The 23,616-nt window shown below is 33.4% G+C and overlaps 1 protein-coding gene across 15 annotated transcripts in view; it reads left to right on the top strand.

The window, feature by feature from the left end:
- CDC42BPA (CDC42 binding protein kinase alpha) overlaps positions 1-23,616 on the top strand; it is a 311,334-nt gene that overhangs the window by 261,356 nt on the left and 26,362 nt on the right. For 9 of the 15 annotated variants that reach the window (XM_027122374.1, XM_027122372.1, XM_027122377.1 and 6 more), the window contains 8 exons: positions 5,612-5,716; positions 9,586-9,669; positions 15,158-15,263; positions 17,716-17,852; positions 18,545-18,684; positions 19,942-20,023; positions 22,182-22,398; positions 23,339-23,401. In XM_027122374.1, coding sequence (XP_026978175.1) covers positions 5,612-5,716; positions 9,586-9,669; positions 15,158-15,263; positions 17,716-17,852; positions 18,545-18,684; positions 19,942-20,023; positions 22,182-22,398; positions 23,339-23,401 — 934 coding nt within the window. The remainder of the gene's footprint in view (positions 1-5,611; positions 5,717-9,585; positions 9,670-15,157; positions 15,264-17,715; positions 17,853-18,544; positions 18,685-19,941; positions 20,024-22,181; positions 22,399-23,338; positions 23,402-23,616) is intronic. The other 6 variants (XM_027122371.1, XM_027122370.1, XM_027122373.1 and 3 more) reach the window with 1 other exon arrangement.

The following is a 23,616-nucleotide window of genomic DNA, read 5'->3' as shown; positions in this document are numbered from 1 at the left end:
TTATATTAGGTTCAAACCATTAGCCTGTGGATTGACTACATTTTTATCTGTTTGCTTTTCAACAAATTTATCGTTCAGAGAGATTTTGTTTTTCTGGTTAAATTTATCATAGATTAGTTATGTCTCTTACCTTGTAGACTTCTAGGGGCTTTGACCACCCAGAACATTTCTGTGAGTCTTTAAATAGGAAAAATTGTTGAGGGAAATAGCTGTTATAAGACCCCTGCTATTTAGTCTACATTTTTATTCTATAGGATATAAATAAGTCACACTTAACCAGAGCCTAATGACTTATAATTACATATGATTTTTTTAAATGCAGATGTGATAGGCTTGGTCATTTGCTTTCCAGGCTTCCTTTAAATTTTCCTTTATTATTTGACAGATAAGAAGTCAGCCACTTAAAAGTGGTAATGTCTGTGAGGGAGATGACAGAAGAATTACCAATTATTCAACAGTTAAATAGAAACATAGAATAGTGAGGAACTTTAATAGTCCCTGGGAACATCCATGAAAACAGCAGGACACAAATAGTTACCATTCCTGACAGTGGCCTTGAATCTAACAGTGGCATACAATTTTATGTTACATACTGTGTTTTTAGACAAGAAATGTACAATACTTTCATAAATTTAAAATTCTCTGAATGAAATATCATATAAATGAGGTATATATTTGTATTTCCCATGTGTTCTAAAACTTCATTTACAATTTAAATAATGCTGTTTTTAAGTGGTGTTATTTAATTAATCATAGTGTAAGAAAGATTTGTTATTAATGTCATTATTAATGTCTGAATACAGATGGTTTTGGAAAGGTTCATAGTGTTTTCATTAATAGTGAGAAACACTGAGTATCTATTAGATTATTCCTTCAGAATTTAAAGCAGAAATTGTAAATAGCTAACATGTGGCTGGACTTTCTTTTGTGTTTTCTTAGAACATGTGTAAATTCTCCAGAGTAGATATTCAAATCAGTAAATTGAAAATAACTTAAGGAGAAATTTTCATAAAGAGAAACAAGTTATATTATTTGTAACTAGTAAGATTACATTTACTAGTCATAAACTTCAGTAATTTATTATTGGTTTTAGAATGATAAAATATATTTACTGTTGTCCAAATGACATAGACAATGTCCAATATTGTTTTTTAATCAAAAGAACAATTAACAGAAATAACTATATCACTAAAAGCTTGAGTTATAAAGTGTTTCTGAATATTAAAAAATTGGATTACCTGCCACTTTGTTTCTAAAATACTCCCAGCTACAGGATAAAGAAAATTGATGAAAACTGGATTTTTTCTGTTAACTTAGAGTTTTTTATTTACCAGTATAAAACCACATGTTAGATGTAAGCTATTTTTTAATCTATATCAAATTCGTATCAAGTGTTGGTATCTTTTTATTTTAAAACCAGGTTTCTTATATGAATGTTTTGCTATTTGTACTTGTTCAAATCTATAATTATTTTTGGAGTAGAAAATACCCATTGATACATGTTCAAGATAAGTAGTTTTTGATCCTTTTGTTATTTATAAGAAGGCCATATTGCATAATTTGAGAAATTCTTGATCAGTGGGTCATCTGAAAATCAGATGTGAGCCACGGTGGAAAAAAACTTTTCTATTTTATAATACCATACTGCTCTAAAAATACATTTCGTGGTTTATTCATTAGAGAAGTCCTAATAGATTCAGGAAACATTATGGACTTTTTACATGACAGTGTTATGCATTATGGACAATACACTGAGATTCAGTTTTTCTGCTTTTTTTTCCCCAAGCAGTAGAGCAGTAAGTAAAACTGACATTAGAGTAGATGTTTCTAATACCTATTCATCGGAATAACTCCTTAAAGTATGTTTACTTAGAAAAAGAATCAGTTAATCAAAAAACAGAAAAAAATCACATTTACATGAAGAGGTTTCTTATTTTTCTCAGTAGACGGCAGCTTATAAATATTGAGTGAATTGCTTATACTATTCAGTTAAGATTTGTTTCCAAGACCTCCCTTTGGATTATATCAAAATATACTGTCCAATTAATATTAGCTATTGTTCCTTATTATTTTCCCTATTTTATTATTCTTTCTATAATCATAAACCCAATTATGAATTAAGATATCTCTGCTATTGATGTATATCACATTTATTAGCTTTTCCTGCATTATTAATTCAAGTCATTGCATACATTTAATGCTGTAATTTTTTTATAATACAAAGGATTTTTAACTTCCTTGGCTTTAATATAATATTAGTGATTATATTTGTTTCAAAGGTAAAAGTAACTAATATACTATTAATCAATTGCTTTGCTGTCATTTTTATATCTGAATCATTGCCAATTAATTTTAGGGTATCTGTAAATCCTGGCATATAGTCATTGAGTATTCTGAAAGTTTGGTAAAATTAATTGCTTTTTAGTAACTGGAATTACAAATTAATTATAAACACATTGGTAAGCATGTAATTATAGATAAAATTAATAACATCTTGAAAACCATAGTCGTGTTGGGGTTAACACTTTGATGAAGAGAATATGTAAGTGATATTGTATTTTTCTTGTTACTGGTAACCTCTTTTGAGATATTGTTTATACTGGTAGTAATCCAGAAAGGAAATGAAATATTAAAATCTATTAATCTAATTAGCTATTAGCTTCTACTAGAGTCTTTTAAAAGACCTGGGAAGTTTTTTTAAAGTTTGATAGTCAAGACTTTTTTACCATGAGTTTATTCATCTTTACCAAACTTTTGTATCCTTGTCTTTATGAGAAACACACTTGGAAAATAAAGTGGTAATTTTTAACCTTCACTTATACATGCATGGTTTTTTTGAAATCACAGCATCATTGTAAATGGCATAGTTCAACTCTTTAATAAGGTCAGTTAATGCCATCTCAAAATGTTATTTCAATATTTCTTACTTTGAATTTTGTTCAACAAAACTGTCTTGATTTTGTTTAATCTCTGGAAGTAATTTTACTTTAGGAGCATAAAGCTCCAGAAAGCTAGTGTGGAAATTTTCATTATTCTATTTTACTATAATTAGGATGGGTTATTTTTAACATTTAAATGTTTTCCACTTCTGAAAAGCCAGTTTTAATCTCCTTCAGCTAAGAAAATCATTTTAAAATCTGTTCTCATTTCTATTGTTTTCTTTCATTTTATTGATGAGTAAAAATTTTTTAGGAGAAAAAGATTTATAATGCCAGTAATTCTTCAGAAGGGCTAAGAGGTATGTGCTAAAGGCCTCAGTCATTCCTTAAGAGTCACTGATTTGTGTAATCACAGATTAAACTGTGATAGTGCTTTTTTTCTTTGCCAATATCAAACTGTCATAATGTCACATTTTCATAGGGTCATGAAACATGCTAGTAAATGTTTTAATGATCAACTTGATTTTTAGGTTTGACAGTTTTCACGATGTGAACCCCCCCTTTAGAGCACATATTGGCAAAATGGCTTAAGGTGGTATATTCTAATTTCGGCACAGGAAAGTATATAAAACAGTGTGTTCAACTTCTGTCAGTATGTGTCCATACGGCACAAAGAGCAAGCCTGCTTTAAAATTTCAGCCAGTACTATTGGGAGCAGCAATGTCTTGCCTTTCTCATTTTTGAAGAATTTTTAAAGTAATTGGACCCAGAGGTACAAAGCCACTATATTTGCTGTATTAAATTTGCTCCTCTCAGAAAGTTGAGAATCACTGTCTTATTTTAAAATCTACTTCAAGTAAAATGGAACCAAATTGTTTCTGAATTCTCATTATCACCTTTTTTAAACACAGCACTATCCTTCACACAGGAACTTCTGATTTTATGTCTTTTAATTAATCTGTGGGCTAAAGGCTTTTGTGTGACAGGTCAGAACATTAAATTTTCTTAAAATAATCCAATATTTTTACAAGTAGCAAATCCTCTATTTGGACACTTCTTTAAAACTTTATGAGATCATTAACTCTTAATTATTTGAGTCAGTTTTAAAATTCTTATTAGTGTAAAATGTGTCAGTATTGCTTATGAATTCCATTTTAATCGAACCTACTCCCCCATGTACTTTTTATTCAGCTTGCAATTTATATAAACTTAGGGAAACCAGAAGTAGATTTTTAGAAAATAAAAGACATTTTGCCTTATTCCCGACCTAGGGTCATATTTCAGATTAACAATTTGAACTGATAACCTTCTCCATGGCTGTCCCCCCAGTAAAATTGTGAACTAGGTAAAATTTGACTGGAATCCCATTTTCTTCTTTCTTTTACTCTCCTGTTCCTGAGCAAAGTTCATTGTCAGTCTCCATGATCACTAAATTACTGTGACTGTCTCTACTGTGGAGTTGCCTTGGTACAACAAAAAAGAGTACTGAATTTGGAGTCAAGAGATGAGATTCAGGCCTGGCTCTCCCACCTCATAAGGCATACTAGTTTTATGAAATTATCCACATCACACACACACAGCTGATGTACAGCTGGGATGCGTCGGTTCAGTGGTTCAGTTTTTAAAATATGAAATACTCTTCTAGCTGTTAGTACATAACTGCTACTCCAGGTCCCCTAGATGCCCTTACTGAGATCCTTCCTGTCCCCATTTCTCCCGAATCCAGTAGCTAAAGGTTTAAGGCCTGGCTGCCGGCCATCTTAGCCGGTCCCACCAAAGTCTTGCCTTGCAGTTTGCCGGAATACCTGCCCATGCCCACCACCAAGGGAGGCCACAGGTGGGCACCACCAGAGGGCTACTCCAGTATTTTCCAGCCCACTAGCCAGTCCCTAAAATAGTAACCATAATAATAATAGAGAAAAAAATTTTTTAAAAACCTTTTTAGTACATGTTTAAAATCCTTAAGCTGATTACTCTTTTTATTGATTTGTAAATCAGTAAATGCTGATTTACAATAAATGCTGACCTAAGCATTGTTCTTGCTGCACAACATATTTGAAACAAATTCCCTAACCTTCCCAAGTTGTCTTCATTGCCTTTCATTTAAAAAACCCAATCCTGGTAATTTTGAAAATTGCCAAACTGAATATATATCATTGATCGGTGTGTTCCATAGGATCTTTTATGCTAAATTTTAACCCGAAGCATCTTCAGTTTCTAAAAATACTTGGTTAGAAGGGTGCGACTGAGTATAAGTGCCAGTATTTCTACTGCTGCAAAATAAAAAGAGAATTTAATTTAGTGACAAAGCTGATAGGTTTGTTTCTTTTACTTTCAACTAATGCCTCGTAGAGGACCAAATTTCATTCTTATCAAGGACAAACTTATTTGTAATTTGCAGTACATATTTCTATTAAGTACTCTGTATTTATTTCACATGTATGATTTATTTTGTGGAATACAAGTGAAAAACATACAGTAGCTCGAAGTAAGAGATCAGTGGTGAAGATTGGAGCATTTTGTTAACTACTGTTATCTTGACATTTGTTTAAAGCTAGTGGTTATGTTTTTGTATAATGACACATCCCTAATGTGAATATTCAAACTAACGTTTGTTATTCTCCTTTCTCAAGAATGTTATCATGATCATGCCTTACAGAAATTTACTAAGAGCTGCACATTGTTTAAAAGTGATTTCTTGGGTTTTTGTTTTTCCTGACTTATTTTCCTAGACTGATCCCGTTGAGAACACTTATGTACGGAATCCGAACGTCAAGTTTTACATCCAGTCAAGGTCCACATCTCCTTCCACATCTAGTGAAGCTGAGCCAGTTAAGGTGCCTCACTGGAGCAGTCTTGCTCCCCAACTTTTCACTTGTGTCAGGAAAGAGGGACTTGCAAAAACAAGTGAAATCTGACTCTCTTCTTTTGATCAAATGTATTGTGTAATAAGTCACAGTATATTGAAGATCATTACATTTGACTGATAATATAGATAGGATTATAAAACTGAAGTAAAAAATGGTCCCCCCCAACTTCAACCCAAAATAGACAGAAATTTTATTTAATTTTAAAGTAGTCTTTATCTTAAGTAGAGAGCTATATAGAACAGAGGACAGAGTTGTGTGAATTTTGGAATTATCAGATAAAAACTCTGTGGACACATGGCAGTGTCAGGTGCCATTCTCATACTTTAATTCTTCTGAGCAATCTAATAAGATATGGCATAACTGTTACTTCATAAATAGAACTGAAAATTGCCACTGCTGGCAGCTGAATAGTTTATTCTGTTAATCAGCAATAGGCATCCAACCTTTTAATATTTAAATCATGCCTTTTAATAGTGCGAAAACAGTGTTGTGTTTGCACCTTATGTAAGTAAATGGTTTAAAACAGCCAACTGGCCACCTTTCTCAACAAGTCAGAGGATGTATTAGTCATCAGTTAATGCTATCCTGCCTCAGATGCAGTTCTGGTTACTCAAGCTTTACAATTCTGACATGGCTCCCTTGTTTCCCATTTGGTCATCAGACAGAGCTGTGTCTAGTTTTACAATAGAAGCAGATAGTCCCATTTTGAAAGCTGTCTGAAGTGAAGTTTGAGTTGTAGTCAGATTCTGACTTGGTTTTTTCCAACCCTGTGATAGACTGCTTGGTTAAGTTGATGATACCCTCTGATTTTAGATTTTCATTGTTTTAATATTTTGAGTTTATGCATTTTTATTTTAATGTTAAAATACTTAAAGCATACAGAAAATAATATTATAAATACCCACATAACCACAGATTTAACATATATGAACATTTTGCCCCAAAATTTGTATTAAAAAGAAAGAAAATATTCCTGACAGTTGAAATAACCTTCCCTATACCATTCCCCCTCTCCTTTTCCAGACATATCTAAATACCGTAAAATTGGCATACTCCCTTTCTTCCTTACTTTTACATGTTTATTTCATTTGTATCCATAAACAATACATAATAGTGTTTGTTGTATATTTAAATTTTACACAAAGGTTATCTGCATCTTATACAGATACATGTCTACTTAGTTCATTCATTATAACTGTTGCATAATATTTCATTGTATGAATATACCACAACTATTTATCCATTCTCCTGTTGTTGGATATTTAGGTTGTTTCCAGTTTTTTGTTATTACAGTCGTTGCTGAAGTGAACATCCTAATAGCTATCTGCTTTTGCAAATGTGCAGAGTTTGTTCAGCATATATACCTAGAAGTGGAATTATTGGGTTGTGTGGAATATGCATTTTCAGCTTTAACTAGATCTTGTCAAATTATTTTCCACAGTGATTGGACCCGTTTTCACTCCCACCAGCAGTGTGTGTGTGAGTGAATTCCCTATTTCCCCACATCCTTCCAGCCCTTGGTACTGTCAGACATTAACTTTTGTCTATTTGATGGATATAGAGTGGCATTTTTGTTTTAATTTGCATTTCTCTGATTTCAAGTGTTATTCAACATCTTTTTATATGTTTATTGACCATTGATGATTTGCCTGTTCATGTCTTTTTGTCTGTTGTTCTATTGAATTATTTTTCCACTTGTTCTGTAATTGTTCTTTATATATTCTGGATACTAATTCCTAGCTGGCTATATGCATTGCAAATATTTTCTTCCAGTCTGTGGCTTATTTTAAAATTTTATTTGTCGTATCTTTTTGTCTTGCAACAGTTTTTATTTTAAAGTAGTCATATTTGTCAGTCTCTTATGACTTCTGCTTTTTATGTCTTTTTAAAACAGTTCTTCCCTATGCAGCAGTTATAAAGATTTTCTTCCATATTTTCTTCTGAAAGTTTTTAAATTTTGCTTTTACATGTTTAGGACTTTAATCAAACTAAAATTTGTTGTTATGTATTATGAGAAATGGAGTTCTAATGTTTTTCTTGTATGAACCACCAACTCTCCTGTATTTCCCCCATTGATTTGTAAATCTATCTCTGCTTTATATAAATGGGTCTGTTTGGGGATTCTCTATTCTCTTTCATTGTTCTTTCTGTCTGGGATTCTCTGTTCTCTTTCATTGTTCTTTTTGTCTATTCCTGTACCAACATCACATTGTCTTAATTATTGTAGCCTTAAAATAATTCCTGATACCTGGTATGATCAGCCACTCCCACATACCTTGTTCTTCTTCCTTTACTTCTTGACTCTTTAGTTTTTACATATGATTTTTCGGTTCAGCTTCTAGGTTCCATGTAAAGCTTTTGATTGGATTTGAATTTATAGATTATCTGAGGAGAACTGATCTCTTTGTGATATTGGGCCTTTCCATCTATGAACATTATTTAGATATTTTTTATATCCTTCAATAAAGTTTCATTATTTTCTTCCCGAAGGTACTCCAAATTGCTTGTTAGATTTGTTCCTGGGAACCTTAAATTTTTATTGCTATGGTGGATGGGATCTCTTTAAAATATGTTTTCTAAATTAGGCATTGCTGGTCTTTGTGAATTATGATGATCTTGGATTCAGCAGCCCTACTTCACCCCTTTTAATTCTAAAAACTTCTCTTGGACTTTCTATGTAAATTCTAGTGACAATTTTGTTTCCTATGAATTGTTCTTTATTAACTTTCGTAAAGGTTTTGTATCCATCTCTTTTATTTCATATTTATTTTTTTAAATGTTAAGTTATAAATTGGGTTTAATACATTTTTCAAGCTATTTAAAAGTAAATTAAATTTAAATTAGAACTAAACTCATAGTTAAGTTGAAAACTCTGAGAAGCCCATCTAAATTCCATTTTAAGGCTATCATGTGTGTAAAATATTTGGCTTTTGGAGGTTATATAGTAACAAAGGCAAAGAGGGACCATCCATTTTTCTCTTAATATTTTAGAATATTCTGTAACTTTACACAAAGCTAGCTTTTCCCTCTTGCTTGCTTGCTTGCTTAGCATCCTAAAAGGAAGTCATTCTTCATATATTTTTTTTACACATTGCTAATAAGTGATGCCTCTTTTTTTCCACAATAACATCCAGTAAAAGCACTGGTTCCTTTCATTCAAAGAAATATCTTACAGTATATGCCATAAAATAAAGATATGGCAAGTAATTAAATTTCTGTCAGTTCTGAATTCCAGTAATATTAAACAATCTAACTCCCTTCTTAGAAATTACTTTCTTCACAAAAATTCCACTAATCAATCAATCCATCAATCAGTCAATCTCTTTATCTCGCATTCGCTCTCTCGCTCTTTCTCTCTACACACATACACACAAATCCACAGAATTGTATTCCATGTATGTAATGTGCATCCTGTATATAGAAGTCAAAGGAGTTAAAAGAATCTTCTAAATATTTTGATTATAAATCTTGCTTTAAAACTCTTTAAGATACTTTATACAATTAATATGGCATTTTCAGTTGAACTTGAAAATTAATATCCTAAATTTTATGTAGGCTACATGCTATGACTTTCTTGTGTTCTTCTGTAGATTCTCTTTTACAAGTTATTTATTTTTAAATTTCCAGACTGAAATAATTTTTATAAATTGAACAAATATTTCATTTGTAGATATTGCAGGCAGAAATTTAAATTATCAACACTAAGAATTTAGCTTCATTGAGATAATTTTTCCTTATTGCTGTTTTGTTTGGCTGTGTTTACTTTTATTTTTAGTGATGTTTGAAATAGATGAACTGTTTTATGACATTTATTTCCTCTTTTCCCCTGGATTCAGACTGTAGACTATACTCCACTTCCAGTTCACACACCAACCTTAAAGAAAAAGGGATGCCCTGGTTCAACTGGCTTTCCACCTAAGGTATTCAATCTAGTGATAAGCATTGTATGTTGTGGAAAAAAAAAAAAAAGGAAAGAAGGAGAATGGATTTCTTCTGCTTTTTGTATGTGCCATGATTTTTACTATTAGATTCCTCAAAATTATAAACATAAAAGCTGGGAAAGAGAATAAATTCTGTATGAGTGGAAGTAATCACCACTAAGAAAGGTAGGACAAACATGCAAAGTTTGTTCTGTTTTAACTTCCATCTTCTTAAATTCAATGTTTTGAAGTCTGTTACAGCAAGGAGTAGTGCTTGGAGTATGTACTGTAAGGAAGGCATTAAGTTGAGGCCACTTGTGGAAGAATCTAAAATTGAGCTTAATAAAACACTTAGAAAGAGAAATGTTTAGAGAAAAATTCAGATCATTTTTTTTTCATTCCATTCAACATGACCATGTCCAAAGTATTGTATATGGTAGAACATGAAGATTTAGTTGCTTATCTCAAGCTCCTACAAAGGAATTCTAGAAATTGGAACTCTCCATCCCCCGAACATGAACTTCGGGTAAACCCCAGAATTAGAGACAGATTGATGCATCTGAAAAACTAATAAAATATACCAAAGTATAACTGGTATAAAAGAAAGCAACAAACTGAATTATCTATGCTAGATAAAATTTTGAGGCTAGACAGAGCATGAATTTAAAATAAGCATAATAAGTATGTTCAAAGAGGTAAGAAAGGAAGTAAGTTGGGAACATGGGTCAGGATAAGGTACTTATAAAGAAAAATAATTTCCAGGTGCTTGACCTGAAAATATAACTGCTGAAATAAAGAACTTAAGTAACTGGCCTTAATAGCAGAATGAGCAAACTGGATGTAGCAGGAAAACAAGTTGTGAGATGGAAGATGAGGTGGAAAATATGAAAGTTAAGCTATAAGACAGAAATAGTGTCTATCTATATAGTTGGACTTTCAAAAGAAAAGAAAAAATAGAGAGATGGAAATACTTAAAGAAATAATGACCTAATATTTCCCAGAAATAAAGGTGGAAATCCTCATACTGAAATACATTATTATGTGCTAAAAAGAGGAGGTAAGAAAACATTCACACTTGCACACATTATAGCAAAATTTAAGGATATCATAGATCAAGAGAAAATTCTAAAAACTTGCAAAGAGAAAGCAGATTATCTAAACAGAAGTCAAATTGATATTGGTCTTCTCAACAGCAATGAGATGCAAGAAGACAAGAAGTATGTTCAGAGTGTTGAAAGAAAAGAACTCGGAACCCTAAAATCCATTCTGCTGTTAGAAGTAAATAGCTAACAGGGTTAAAGGAAATTGCCCCTAGGAAGGACGACTTGGGGCAAAGGGGTTCCTCTGTTTTTGTTATAAGGATTGTGATACTATTTACTCTTAAAACTATATACATGTATTAATTTGATTTTAAAAGTTAAACATACATACATAGGAGAAAATGTGGAATTTCTTTGTGACTAGTTAATGAAAATAAGATCGCAAATCACAATCATAAGGTGAAAACATTGATGGACATTACTACATTAAAATTAAAGATCTTTGTACATTGAAAACATTGTTAGTAGGTGGTTAATAAGTGATGACAGACTAGGAGAGGATATTTGCAGTGTTTAACACCAGTAAGGGATTCATTTCTAGAACACGGTATATAAGAAACTTCTGTAACTGCATGTGAAGAAGATTAGAAATCCAGTTGAAAATCTGGCAAATAATATGAGTAATTCCCATAAAAGGAAATCCTAATGGTCAGCAAGCATGTGAAGAAATGTCCAACCTTATTTATAATTGGTGAAATTAAAAATTAAAGTAATTTAATAATTTTTAAATTAATACTACTTTATACTCACCAGATTGTCAAAAATTAAGTAAGGTAGCATCAAGGATGTGAAGAAACACACAGCTTCACACACAGCTGGTGGAATTTTAAACAGGTACAACCATTCTGGAGAACAACCTGGCTACTGGAATAGACATATACCACATAACCCAGCAATCTCATTCCTTCAGAAAAATTTTTATGCAGATCCATTAGGCAAAATGACAGAGATGCTTAGTGCTGCATATGGTAACAGGGAGTTGGAAATAGAAGAAAGATAGGTAAAATATGGTTGATGTGTAACAAAATCACATTTATATAAATTAGCAACACTCAAAAATATCTAATTCATAAGGCTGTGTACATATCCAAGGACCTGTGGAGATCACCTTAGATTGGGTGACAGATTTCATGGGGAAGGATGGGGAGTAGATCATCAAGGATGAATTAAAAATAAAATAAGGCCAAATACAAGACCAATGTCAAGGATCTTAGTCCTTATGCTCTTTTCTAGGAGTTTTATGGACTCAGGTCCATGTTCAATCCTTACTCCATTTTGAGTTGATTTTTATAACTGGTTTAAGATAGGGATCCAGTTTAATAAATAAATAAGGTCAAATAAAATTAGAGGGGCCTCCATGAAGCTCTGGTAATAATATTTCATGGACTGAATATTAACTCAATTATGTACAGCTGTTCTTCCTCCCCCAAAAATAAAATAAGATTTACTTCATGTTTTTTAAAAGATGAAGGATTGAATCTATAGTTTTCTCAAAGTAAAAGTGTTTAAAAGGGAAAAAGGTTATTTTAAAAAAACCTTTAATAAAGGTTTGCTTGAGATAAAGACTTCTTGTCATTTTATAGTGTAGAATCCTAATTATGTACAACTACTGATTTGTAAGTTTTCAAAAAGGGTTGGTTCTACGTTGTTCTCACATCTTTCATTAAAAGTATTTTACCTTCTCCACTGAGTAGCTTGAAGTCTGCAACGCTGGCAAAATTGGAATAGAAAAGAACCCTTCTTTCTATCCACTTCTTTAAATTTCGAGATTATAGTTAATTCTCATTTTACTCCAAATTATCACATAATCTAAAATTAATTTGAGTTCATGCTTTAGGCTTAATGCCTCTTTTACTAGAAATTTTTTTCTCCTCCTCCAGCTACCTTTTGTGGAAGTATTAGAAATCAGGTATTGACCAGGAGACAAGAAAGGGGATCTTAGAAAGATCCAGAAGCCAAGTGGTCTAGACCCTAGGGCTGAATTCACCTATCTTTTTGTTAGTATTCATCTTCCCCCGCCCGCTCCGCACCAAAAAGAAATAAAACCAAAAACCCATTGTGTGTTGCCTAAAGTTTGATGCTCTCAGAATCACGTCAATTATGTTACGTATTATACTGTTCTTAGTTGGGATTAGTAAAACATGGACCTTAATCTTCAGTAGTGAATCACGCCCACCTCCTACAATTTAACCAGCACCTGCCAGTTGATCATTTAAAATCAATGCTTTGGTAAAACATTGTTTGTCTTTCCTACTATTGCATACTTAGTTAAAATTATGACATCCTGAGCAGATCTCTGGGGAAAAAGTATATAATAGATATGTTTTATAAGCAATTTTTAGATATTGTGATGTAATACTATTAAACTTGTCATGGGCATGGTTATTTTATTACTGTCATTTCAGACATGTCTTCTTATCTTTTAGAAGAAGAAAAACAACAGTTACTTACCTTGAGCCATTGACTAATTCTTTCATTGTAATAGAAGCCTTTAGAACCAATCAGTAACAAATTTTGCATTATTGCATTAATGTATTTTGAACAATTGAAAAAGTTAGCACATTTACTCTCATAGTTCCTGAAAGTTAAAAAAACTAAGAGTAAAAATTAGTATACAGGAGAAATGTTGAGCAAAATTTTATGTGATGTTAACAAATCAGGTATTTTTATCACAGGCACGGAGGCCTCTAGTCTTGACCTAACTGTGTCTTATGCAGTCTGGTGGGGTTTTTTTTTAGGATCATATTTTTCAGTTACATGTTTTTAAATTATCAAACTCTGAAAGATGGCAGAATCAGATCCGGGCTTGAATTTTAACTCTACCAATAACTGTCTATTCATGACTAATTTATTTAATCTCTCTGAGTTTCAGTTTCTTCATCTATGTGAAGAAATAATACCTATCTTCCCAGAGGCATTGTCTCCATTAAATGAGATGGTTGAGAAGTACTGGCGCAATGTCTGCACCTTGCTTGTTGCTCAGTCCACACACAGCAATTATAGAGCCAGTAGAAAGATAGTCTGTCCTCTACTTAGAATAAAGTCAGATCCCAGTGCTGCTTTGCAACTGACCAAAGGTCCTGAGGAACTTCTAGAATAGAATGGTTTGAGGTTGGCCCAGAGCTCATGACTGCTCTAAATTTGAGGATCTCATTCCATTCCAGGACCCTAATATAAAAAGATGATCTACTTTTCTACGCTTGATTTTTTTAAAAATTTCTTTGTGGTAGGTAAATATATCCCAGTTGAGAAGAGCAAAATTTATTTTTAACTTAAATTTTAAAGCTTTGAATATTCTCTTTAGTTTTTTGTTAATATGGTAAATTTCAGCTGAAATAGTACTACTTTAAAACTGTTTTCCATCAGTATTCACATGTTACTGGAATACAGGATAAAGTTTTTACTAGTTTAAATCAATCACACATACAAAAAAGAAATAATTAGCCAAATTTGTTTTCAGAATATGTTTTATAAATATGTTTATAACATACATATGTAAATATGTTTTGAATGCTTACTCTGTGCCAGCACTGTTCAAAAGGCTTTGTTTATATTAATGCTCATTTAACCACCCCATGAAGTAGATATTATTACTGATTCTATTTTATAGAATAAAGAAAGTGAGACACAGAGGAGTTAAGTAATTTGTTCCTAAGTTCACACAGCAGAGTGATAGAACAGTGGCTGTAATTCATTTATTATTAAAACATGCTAAGAGTTCATTTGGAGAGGAAAGAAGTGTTCTAGAGAGCTGAAATGTACATTGGTGTACCACCATACAGATCAGCAGAGACTTAGAGAAGAACTTTAACTACTGGGTTTTCAGTCTGTCTCTGGAATAATATATGTGTATTTATATCTGCTCAAGTGTAATACTGCCTGCTTCCAAGGGAGGAAACATATTTGTTAAGCATGTTACTTGTTTGTGGTCCCAGAAAATCAAATACATGATTTTTAGTAGGGACAAGAATTTTAAATTACTGTTTGTTCTTCGTAAGAAGGTATAAAAGCATATTAAATTTCTTTATTTGTATAGGTATAAATATGCAAAATTTCACCTAATGCATTGCCAAAGAACTTACAAAAATCCTGAATTCAAAATTCATGAGCAAAAATTGCTAGTTTATTTTATAACTTTTCAAATGGCATTCAAGAGCAATTGATTATCATTTAACTTCTTATATTATTTTTAGCATAATCTAGCTCAATATTGCCTAATAAAAATATTTAAAGAGCATTAATTATAGAAAGATATGGTGAGAAATGAAAAGAATTCATTCTACACCTAATTAGAAAACATTCTAGCAGCTGGTGTGGTTCACAGAGATTCATATTATGGAAGTCCTTTAAATGAACGATGTGTATGTTTTTATCAATTTGTTTTGCAGCGCAAGACTCATCAGTTTTTTGTCAAATCTTTTACTACTCCTACCAAATGTCATCAGTGTACCTCCTTGATGGTGGGCTTGATAAGACAAGGCTGTTCCTGTGAAGGTAAGAATTAAATGGTAAGAAAATGTGACTAATTTAATGTCCTGACATTTACTCCCTAAACTGTAATCAAACAGCTTTATTCTCTTTAAAATGTATATAAATGTTTATTTATTTGACTTAATCATTTGCTTTTCTTTGGATAATAAACTGAACACCTTGCTAAAGTCCGTTGAATATTGGAAACTAGACAGATGGTCCCTAGAAACACTTTCTAGGGGAGCTATATTTAAATATGTTTCATTCATCTTTGTTTCATCATTCAGGAGAATTTGTGGTCCCCAAAACCCATTAACCTGTATGACAAAATATGTGAAAGTTATTCTTGAATCTATTCATTTAATTTTACTCTTGTTTAGTTTATTAGAGAAATTATTATTAATAAGTAGACAATGAAGTATCTTTTCACAAATATTAAATGTCAGCTACTATGCCTCAAAAGATATTTTATTCCAAGTGTTAGTAGCAGAGGTTTTTCCCTACCATTCATTGATCCATCCATCACATGCTCGCAGAATGCCTGCTCTGTGCTTCTAGGCACTGGGGGTCAGGGTTCTATGTTCGGCTAGTTCTCACAAGCCAAGTGGAAGATCCTGATTGCATTATCTTAACTAGTCTCTTAGATGCATGGGTTTAGAGCAAAAGGAAATGGGCAGGCTTTAAAAGTAGAGATTTGAGAGTTATGAATGTGTGAAGTGATGAATATGAATGATGTTTTCCAGGAAACACATGTAGAGTGAAAAGAGAACAAGTATGAGGACAGAGCCTTGGGAAACATAGTTAAGGGGAGGTAAAAGGTAAAGATAACAAAGTAATCTGAGAAGGAATAGCCTCTATCATTGACTAGGGAGGTGTGTCTGAGCCCAACGGAGAGAATTTGCCTTGTCTCATTGTGCAACTTAGCCAGTACTTATAAATGTGACTTTTTAATCTGTTTATCAGAAAGAATCCTGGCAGCTGCTTGGCTTTAGGTCCCTTGTCATTTTTTATGAATCAGAATCATTTGCGGTTCCATAGTAGGAATGTTTGAGATCTTCCCAATTCTCTTCCCTTCTAAGGGTCTCCTGCCATGAAATTGGGCCGGTCTTTTCTTCAGACTGACTCTTTGCAGCCTACCAGCCTACCCTATAAAGCTGTGGGGACACATTGGACTATGCTCAGGCTTTCATAAATGTTGTATAATGTGGTTATAACCTCTAAAGATTCCTGTCATTTTAATTCTTCTTGGTTGAAATTAGATCCAGTATTGGACAATTATCTTATTGTTTCCATTGCCCCTTGGAAGAGAGATTTTTGCTTATTAAAGCAAATTGTAACTTGTTAGACACTCTACTTAGAAGTGAATGAGTTGTCTTACAGAAGATGAATCGTTTTTGACAGTCAGTACTAGTCCCTCTTGCCTCTCTGCTGGTTTTATATCCATTTGTGATATACAATCCATTTTCCCATGTGTATGTTCCCATGACGGTATCCCTTCAGTTCCTTTTTTATTCCTTCCCAGATATTCTCCAGGATCCCCCTGAGAGTAGGAATTGTCTAAATAGATATTCTTAGTCTGTAACCTCTCCCAACAAGCTTGTTTGTTTTAAATACTTTAACCTTTAATTCTCAACCAACCAAGTCTCAGTGGAAGAGAGTTTCTTTTTATTTATCATTTTGTCTTAGGATCTCAGGTTCATCATTTAAGTATCAAGAGGTATCATGGCAGTACTGTTGGTAGTTACGTATGCAGGCTCTGAGCAAGACTGCCTGGGTTTGAATCCCAGCAATGCCACTTAACAAGTTCTGTGACCCAGGGCCAGTCATACGTAAATGAGGATGATTTTACCTCTCTTAGATTACAGAAAAAATTAAAAACACTCAGTAAAGTTAACTACTATTATTATCTTAGTAGTAATTTACCTATATACAATAATATCAGTAACTCCTAAAATTTAAATTATACCTTCTTAATCATTGAACAATTTAAATTTCAAAAAGAGGGATTGGTAAAATTTGCCAGATATTGAAAAGATGTCAGGTAATTTAACATCCATCAGTGACTCTCGCAAGAGAGATTTCAGGTCAGATACCAAATTGCAGTGAGATGAAGAGTTAAAGAAAACTCCAGAAACTACTCTTTTAAGAATTCAATTTAAAACAGCTGTTTTATTTGCAAGGTTAGATTTTTTTTCCATCTATTTGCTTCTCATTTGGATCACTAGTGTTAACACAGAACAGTAATATTACATATTACAGTAATAAAAAAGTATTTACTATTTCTCACTGAAATTCTTACTGGTGAGCAAATGAATCAGCTCCCCAAATGACAAAAATATTGTCAAGTTGTTTAAAATAAAATCAGAGGTAAGCATTCATTTAACATGGCACTTAGCATGTAATGAGTGCTCAGTGAATTTTCTCTTTGTAAAAATGAATTTTTATTGAACACTGTTTCTTTTTTTCCCTCCAAAAGTGTGTGGATTTTCATGTCACATAACTTGTGTAAACAAAGCTCCAACTGCTTGTCCAGTTCCTCCTGAACAGACAAAGGGTCCCCTGGGTATAGATCCACAGAAAGGAATAGGAACGGCATATGAAGGGCATGTCAGGGTAAGTATGATTAGGTTGGGTTTAGATTAATCTTTTAAGGCTTATTAATGAATTAAAGAAAGTCACCTTACACACACGGTCCTTGACAGAAAATTAGGTGAATAAAATTCATCTAACAGTTTTACTTCATTCAGAGTAATGGTCTGAAAACAAAAACCTAGCTTTTGCTGAGAATAAATTCCAAAATGTCTCAAAATTTTCTGTACTGTGTCTGTATTATAATGAACAGATGTTGAAATCTCCATAAAGGAGTCTGGCTCTTCATCTTGCTGGATAGGTGGCATATGCTTATGAAGTATGAGATATTGTCAAGACATAATCTTACTTGTCATCTTGAATAATATTTAAAGTGTAAGCTGCTTTTCGTCCTACTACCAAATTTGGCTTTTATTCTACTTAGAAATCCATGAATGTTATTTTAATGAATCACTAGAGAAAATTAAAATGGTACCATTGAAGTTTTTTTCAGAATATAATGTCAATCAGTGTTTGAAGAATGTGTTATCACACTTTCTCATGTTATTAATGATGTGTATGTACCGTCTGCTACTTTACCAAACACAGTGGCAGACGTACAACACGTGCACACTGTCTTTAGGTTTTCATCATGCAGTTACATGTGTAATTAAAGGGGCTCTGACTGACATTTCAGTTTAGGTTGTTTTGTTTGTTTGTTTGTTTGCCTGTCTAAGATCCCTAAGCCAGCTGGAGTGAAGAAAGGATGGCAGAGAGCACTGGCTGTAGTTTGTGATTTCAAACTCTTTCTGTATGATATTGCTGAAGGAAAAGCTTCTCAGCCCAGTGTCGTAGTCAGTCAGGTGATTGACATGAGGTAAGTTTGTGAAGGTGAAAATATTTGTATCTTTGCAACATAGGAATGAAAAGTGTGTGATTTTTCTTCTAATTGCATTGCCATGTTTTTATTTAAATCTAATTTAATGTTAATTTTCTCATTTACTAATATTGCAATTGTAACATAATTAAAAATATGAAGTAAGGTGTAGTTATAGAAAAGGTTGATGTGTGTTGGGTCAGGGAGAAGAAGCTAATGTTTGAAACCAAAAGACCAGTTTAAAGGTTGCTGGGGTACTGGAGTCTAATGTGTGTAATGTTCATATCATCACCTAAAGTAAAGGCTTAGGTATAATTCCAATGTGAGGAAAGGAAATAAAAATCTCAAAATCGTACAGGCTCTTGGAATATAAAGTGAATCAGTGAACATTTAAGTATACCGCTTGAATGTTTCTAGTTTCATTTTTGAGACTCTTCCCCTGCCCCTTGGGGTGCTCTGCTTACCCTCTTCTCGTGACTCCCTTAACGCTCTCCCTCAGTGATCTTATTGACTGCCATAGCTTCAGCCATCACCTCTGTGTTGACGACTCCCGGACATATGTCTCCAGTCCAGGTCTTTCTCCAGTGCTCAAAACTAGAATTTCTAGCTCTGGCTCACATTGGCACTTTATACCAGCATTTCAAACACATTATCTTCCCCACAAATATGGAATATAAAGGAACAGATGCAAGAAATACTAGAATATCAGCAAGGAAAATTTGACAGAACCTCCTAAGGGAGAAGAATCAAAGATAAGACTAAGAGGTCAAGTCTTCAAGACCAAGAGAATGATGGTACCAATAACCAAATTAAGGAAGTCACAAGGAATAAATTGTTGTGGAGGAAATCTGTCTCAGGTGTTGAAGGAACAGTAAAATGTCAGATGAGCTGTGTTGAAGGCACTTGAGATGTATTATGAGAGGAAAGAGGGTGCAGTCTACTGGAGACCCTGGAGACCTACCAGGGTTCGACTCCATCTGTACTTACTGGCCTTTTGACTCCGAGTAATCCAGAAATGATTTCTAACTCTTGTATAATGTGGCACTGTTAAATTACACTTGATAAATTACTTTTGGCACTATCAATTTACAAAGGGAGAAAATTCAAAATTTTTTAAAATTTAATTTGGATGTTTTCTGTAATTAAATTTTAAGGATTGCTTCATATGTGTTATTTGGATACATGCCTAAAACCACACACACATACCCACATACACTGACTTTTACTGTTTCCATTGACTTTTAACTTTTCCTTCAGGGATGAAGAATTTTCTGTGAGTTCAGTCTTGGCTTCTGATGTTATTCACGCAAGTCGAAAAGACATACCCTGTATATTTAGAGTAAGTATGTGTGCTGTAATTTGATCACTGAATTATTCGCTTTTTATGAGTATACGTTTTGCCTTTCTATATAGATCACAAACTTATTTGGAATAGAACCAAATCTTATAGACAATTTGTGCTAAGTAAATATTTAATTAGTCAAAGACCAATAGAAAGCATGAATAGGGCTTTGCTCGTGGCGCAGCAGTTAAGAATCCTCCTGCCAATGCAGGGGACATGGGTTCGAGCCCTGGTCTGGGAAGATCCCACATGCCACGTAGCAGCAAAGCCTGTGCACCACAACTACTGAGCCTGCGTTCTAGAGCCCGTGAGCCACAACTACTGAGCCCGCGTGCCACAACTACTGAAGTCCGTGCGCCTAGAGCCTGTGCTCCACAACAAGAGAAGCCACCGCAATGAGAAGCCCGCGCACTGCAATGAAGATTAACCCCAGCTCGCTGCAACTACAGAAAGCCTGCGCGCAGCAACAAAGACCCAACGCAGCCAAAAATAAAATAAATTTTTAAAAAAAGAAAGAAAGCATGAATATATGGCTTCTAAAATAGATTTCCTCTTGGATAATATTTTTGAGTCACAATTCAATTTTCAGATAAGCGCTACAACATGAAAAAATGAATAAGCATGAGATTTCTCAATTTTTAAAAAAATAGAAGTTTCTTTAAGATCGCATTTAAAAAGTTAGTATGTTTCAGTTCTATTGCTTTGTAATAACCACTCCAAAACTTAGTGGCTTAAGCCAACAGTGGTTTATTTTTCACCATTCTGTGGGTCAGTCCTTCAGGTGTACAGTTCTGGTGTCAACTGGGGGCACTCGTGTGACTGCATTCAGCTCATTTGGAGCAGGAATATCCAAAATGACCTTACTCTCACGTCTGGGGCCTTGGTGCCGGCTGTTCGCCTTGGTACTTGGCTGGTCACTGGGCCACCTCAGTTCTCTGTATGAACCCTCTCCACGTGGTCTCTAATCATCCACTAGTCTGGCTGAGCTCTCCATGACCGACTTCCAAGAGAGCAGAGGAAGCTGCCAGGCCTTTTAAGGACTAGGCTCAAAACAGGCATAATAACCCTTCTCCATTCTGTTGGCCAAAGCAAGTCATGAGGTCAGCCCGGATTTAAGAGAAGGGGAAATAGACTGCATTTCTTGATAAGAAGAGTGGGATTCCAGAGAAGAATTGTTGGTAGCCATCTTTGGAGGCTGTCTAATACAGGGCCATCTCGAATTGGTGAATTAAGGTAATAGAGGTTAATAAAAAGGGCTGTTGCCTTAATGGTGTGCCTATATGCTTTGTATTTGTCTATGAATCTTGTATATGAGGAAGGTCAAACAAAGACCATACTTAGTCTTTCAGTTCCTAGACCAACAGCTATTCTCTCACCAGTACCAAGGGATCCTACAGAGGCCCACTTATCTTAACTGATTCTAATTGTGGGATTTTATTGTCACTGCTGCTTAAATTACTTTTAATAAAGGATCCATGTATACATAATTCAATTCTGTTCTGATTATAGTGTCATTGTATAATTTTAAACCTTCATTTAAATACTAGCTCAAGTGATCTGGTCTTTCCCTGAGATGAGTTATTGTTATGAAGTAATAGAGAATCTTAAGTACTTCTGAGTATTTTTGACTTTTTTAAAACAAGTTGAAAATCAGTACAGTGTAGGGCTTACAAGCGTGGACACAGGATTCCAGTCTAGTTGTGTGTCCTTGGAGAAATTAATTTATCTGCATCACAGTTTTTTTCATATATAAAATCAGAATATAATAACAATACCTACCTTGTAAAGATGTTGATAGAGTTAAATGAGTTAATACTTACAAAGTGCTTTGATCAGTGCCCAGTAATCACTCAATAAATGTCAGTTGCTGTTGTTATATGACTGTGTGTAATGGATTTTTTAGTGATAGTATTCTGGCACTTTGCAGCAAAGAAAATACAAATGACACTAACATTTAGAACGGTATCTACTACCTTTGTCATGAATTCTAATGCTAAAACTATTCTTCTGATTATGAATAGCTAAACTCTGTTAAAGGTATCAATTAATGAATGCTCATTTTGTTGGCTAGTGCTAAGCGAACTAGCATCAGTATAAAACTGGCTTAAAAGGTATCTGTTTGCTGATGCCATGAATTTTGATTAAATTGTTCTAGGTCACAGCTTCCCAGCTCTCAGCGTCTAATAACAAATGTTCAATCCTGATGCTAGCGGATAGTGAGAATGAGAAGAGTAAATGGGTGGGAGTGCTGAGTGAATTGCACAAGATTTTGAAGAAAAACAAATTCAGAGACCGCTCAGTGTATGTTCCCAAAGAGGCTTATGACAGCACTCTTCCCCTCATTAAAACGACCCAGGCAGCTGCAATCATAGGTATGAATTCATAACATTTATCTTGTTATAATTGTTTACTAATATACCTTGTCAGCAGGGACTGGTTTTCATCTAGGAATCCCGGTGTCTAACATTGTATGTGTTATATCACAGATGCTCAGTAAATGTTTATTGAATGCATGAGACCATATTAGAACTTTATTTTTCAGTAAACAAGAATAAGTATACTTTTCAAATGTATTTTCTTCTGAAAAAGCAACAATGCTGAAGATTAACCTATTAACGAATCGATTTTCTGCTTGTGTGACTTAGAAAAAGTTGTTTAAAGCATAAGCCGTTTCCTAAAGCATAAGTTTCCTATGTAAAATGTAGGTACTAATTACCTTGCAAAGGTTACTGTGAAGTTTAAATAAGATGGAATGTGTAACACAGAGTGTTCCATATATAATATGCCGTCAAAAATGGCAGCTTTTCTGTCTGGAGGGTTAAATTTTTGCTATATTCTTATGTACACTGCCCACTCTTTTGTTACTTTCTAGTAAATAATGAAAAGTTTGATGCGTAGGGTTCAAATGCCTTGCACAGTTTTTCCCTCCCCAAACAAGAAATGGAACTGGACACAGGGTGCTAACAAACTAGGGGTTTTTTTCTTTCACCTTTTATTGAATAAACATTTATATCTTTTTATAAGCATTGATATAAATTATTTTCTAATGATTGTTCTGTTAAAAAAAGATATATCTTTTTATAAGCATTGATATAAATTATTTTCTAATGATTGTTCTATTAAAAAAAGACACGAGATAATATTTACCACAGTAATCTGAAAGGAAATTTAATAGTGCAAATTGTTATTGCTATTTTTTAATTGTTTATTTATTTGGTTTTTTGTACCAAATTTCTTTTGTTATCTGTTTTATTCTATGAATTTACATAGTTTCTACCTAATAAAAATACTTCATATTTATGTCTTATATAGATCATGAAAGAATAGCTTTGGGGAATGAAGAAGGGTTATTTGTTGTGCATGTCACCAAAGACGGTAAGAGAAAATTATTTTGGAGAAAATAGTATTGATAGAGTATTCTAACCTACAGATTCTGAATTCTAAAAAGAGCAGGATTTGCTCTTATTTATTCTATAATTGAAATTTTCCAGGCCTAATTGGATACGTTTATAAGTCAAAAGATAATTTTTTAATTTTTATAATCCATCTGAGTTCTAAAACTTCCATGTGTATTGTCTTTCTTGTGTCAT

Source organism: Aethalodelphis obliquidens, unplaced genomic scaffold, assembly GCF_003676395.1.
Source record: "Aethalodelphis obliquidens isolate GAN/ISIS:26980383/991018 unplaced genomic scaffold, ASM367639v1 scaffold24, whole genome shotgun sequence".
Lineage (NCBI taxonomy): Eukaryota > Metazoa > Chordata > Mammalia > Artiodactyla > Delphinidae > Aethalodelphis > Aethalodelphis obliquidens.
This window is presented reverse-complemented; position numbering and strand designations above follow the sequence as displayed.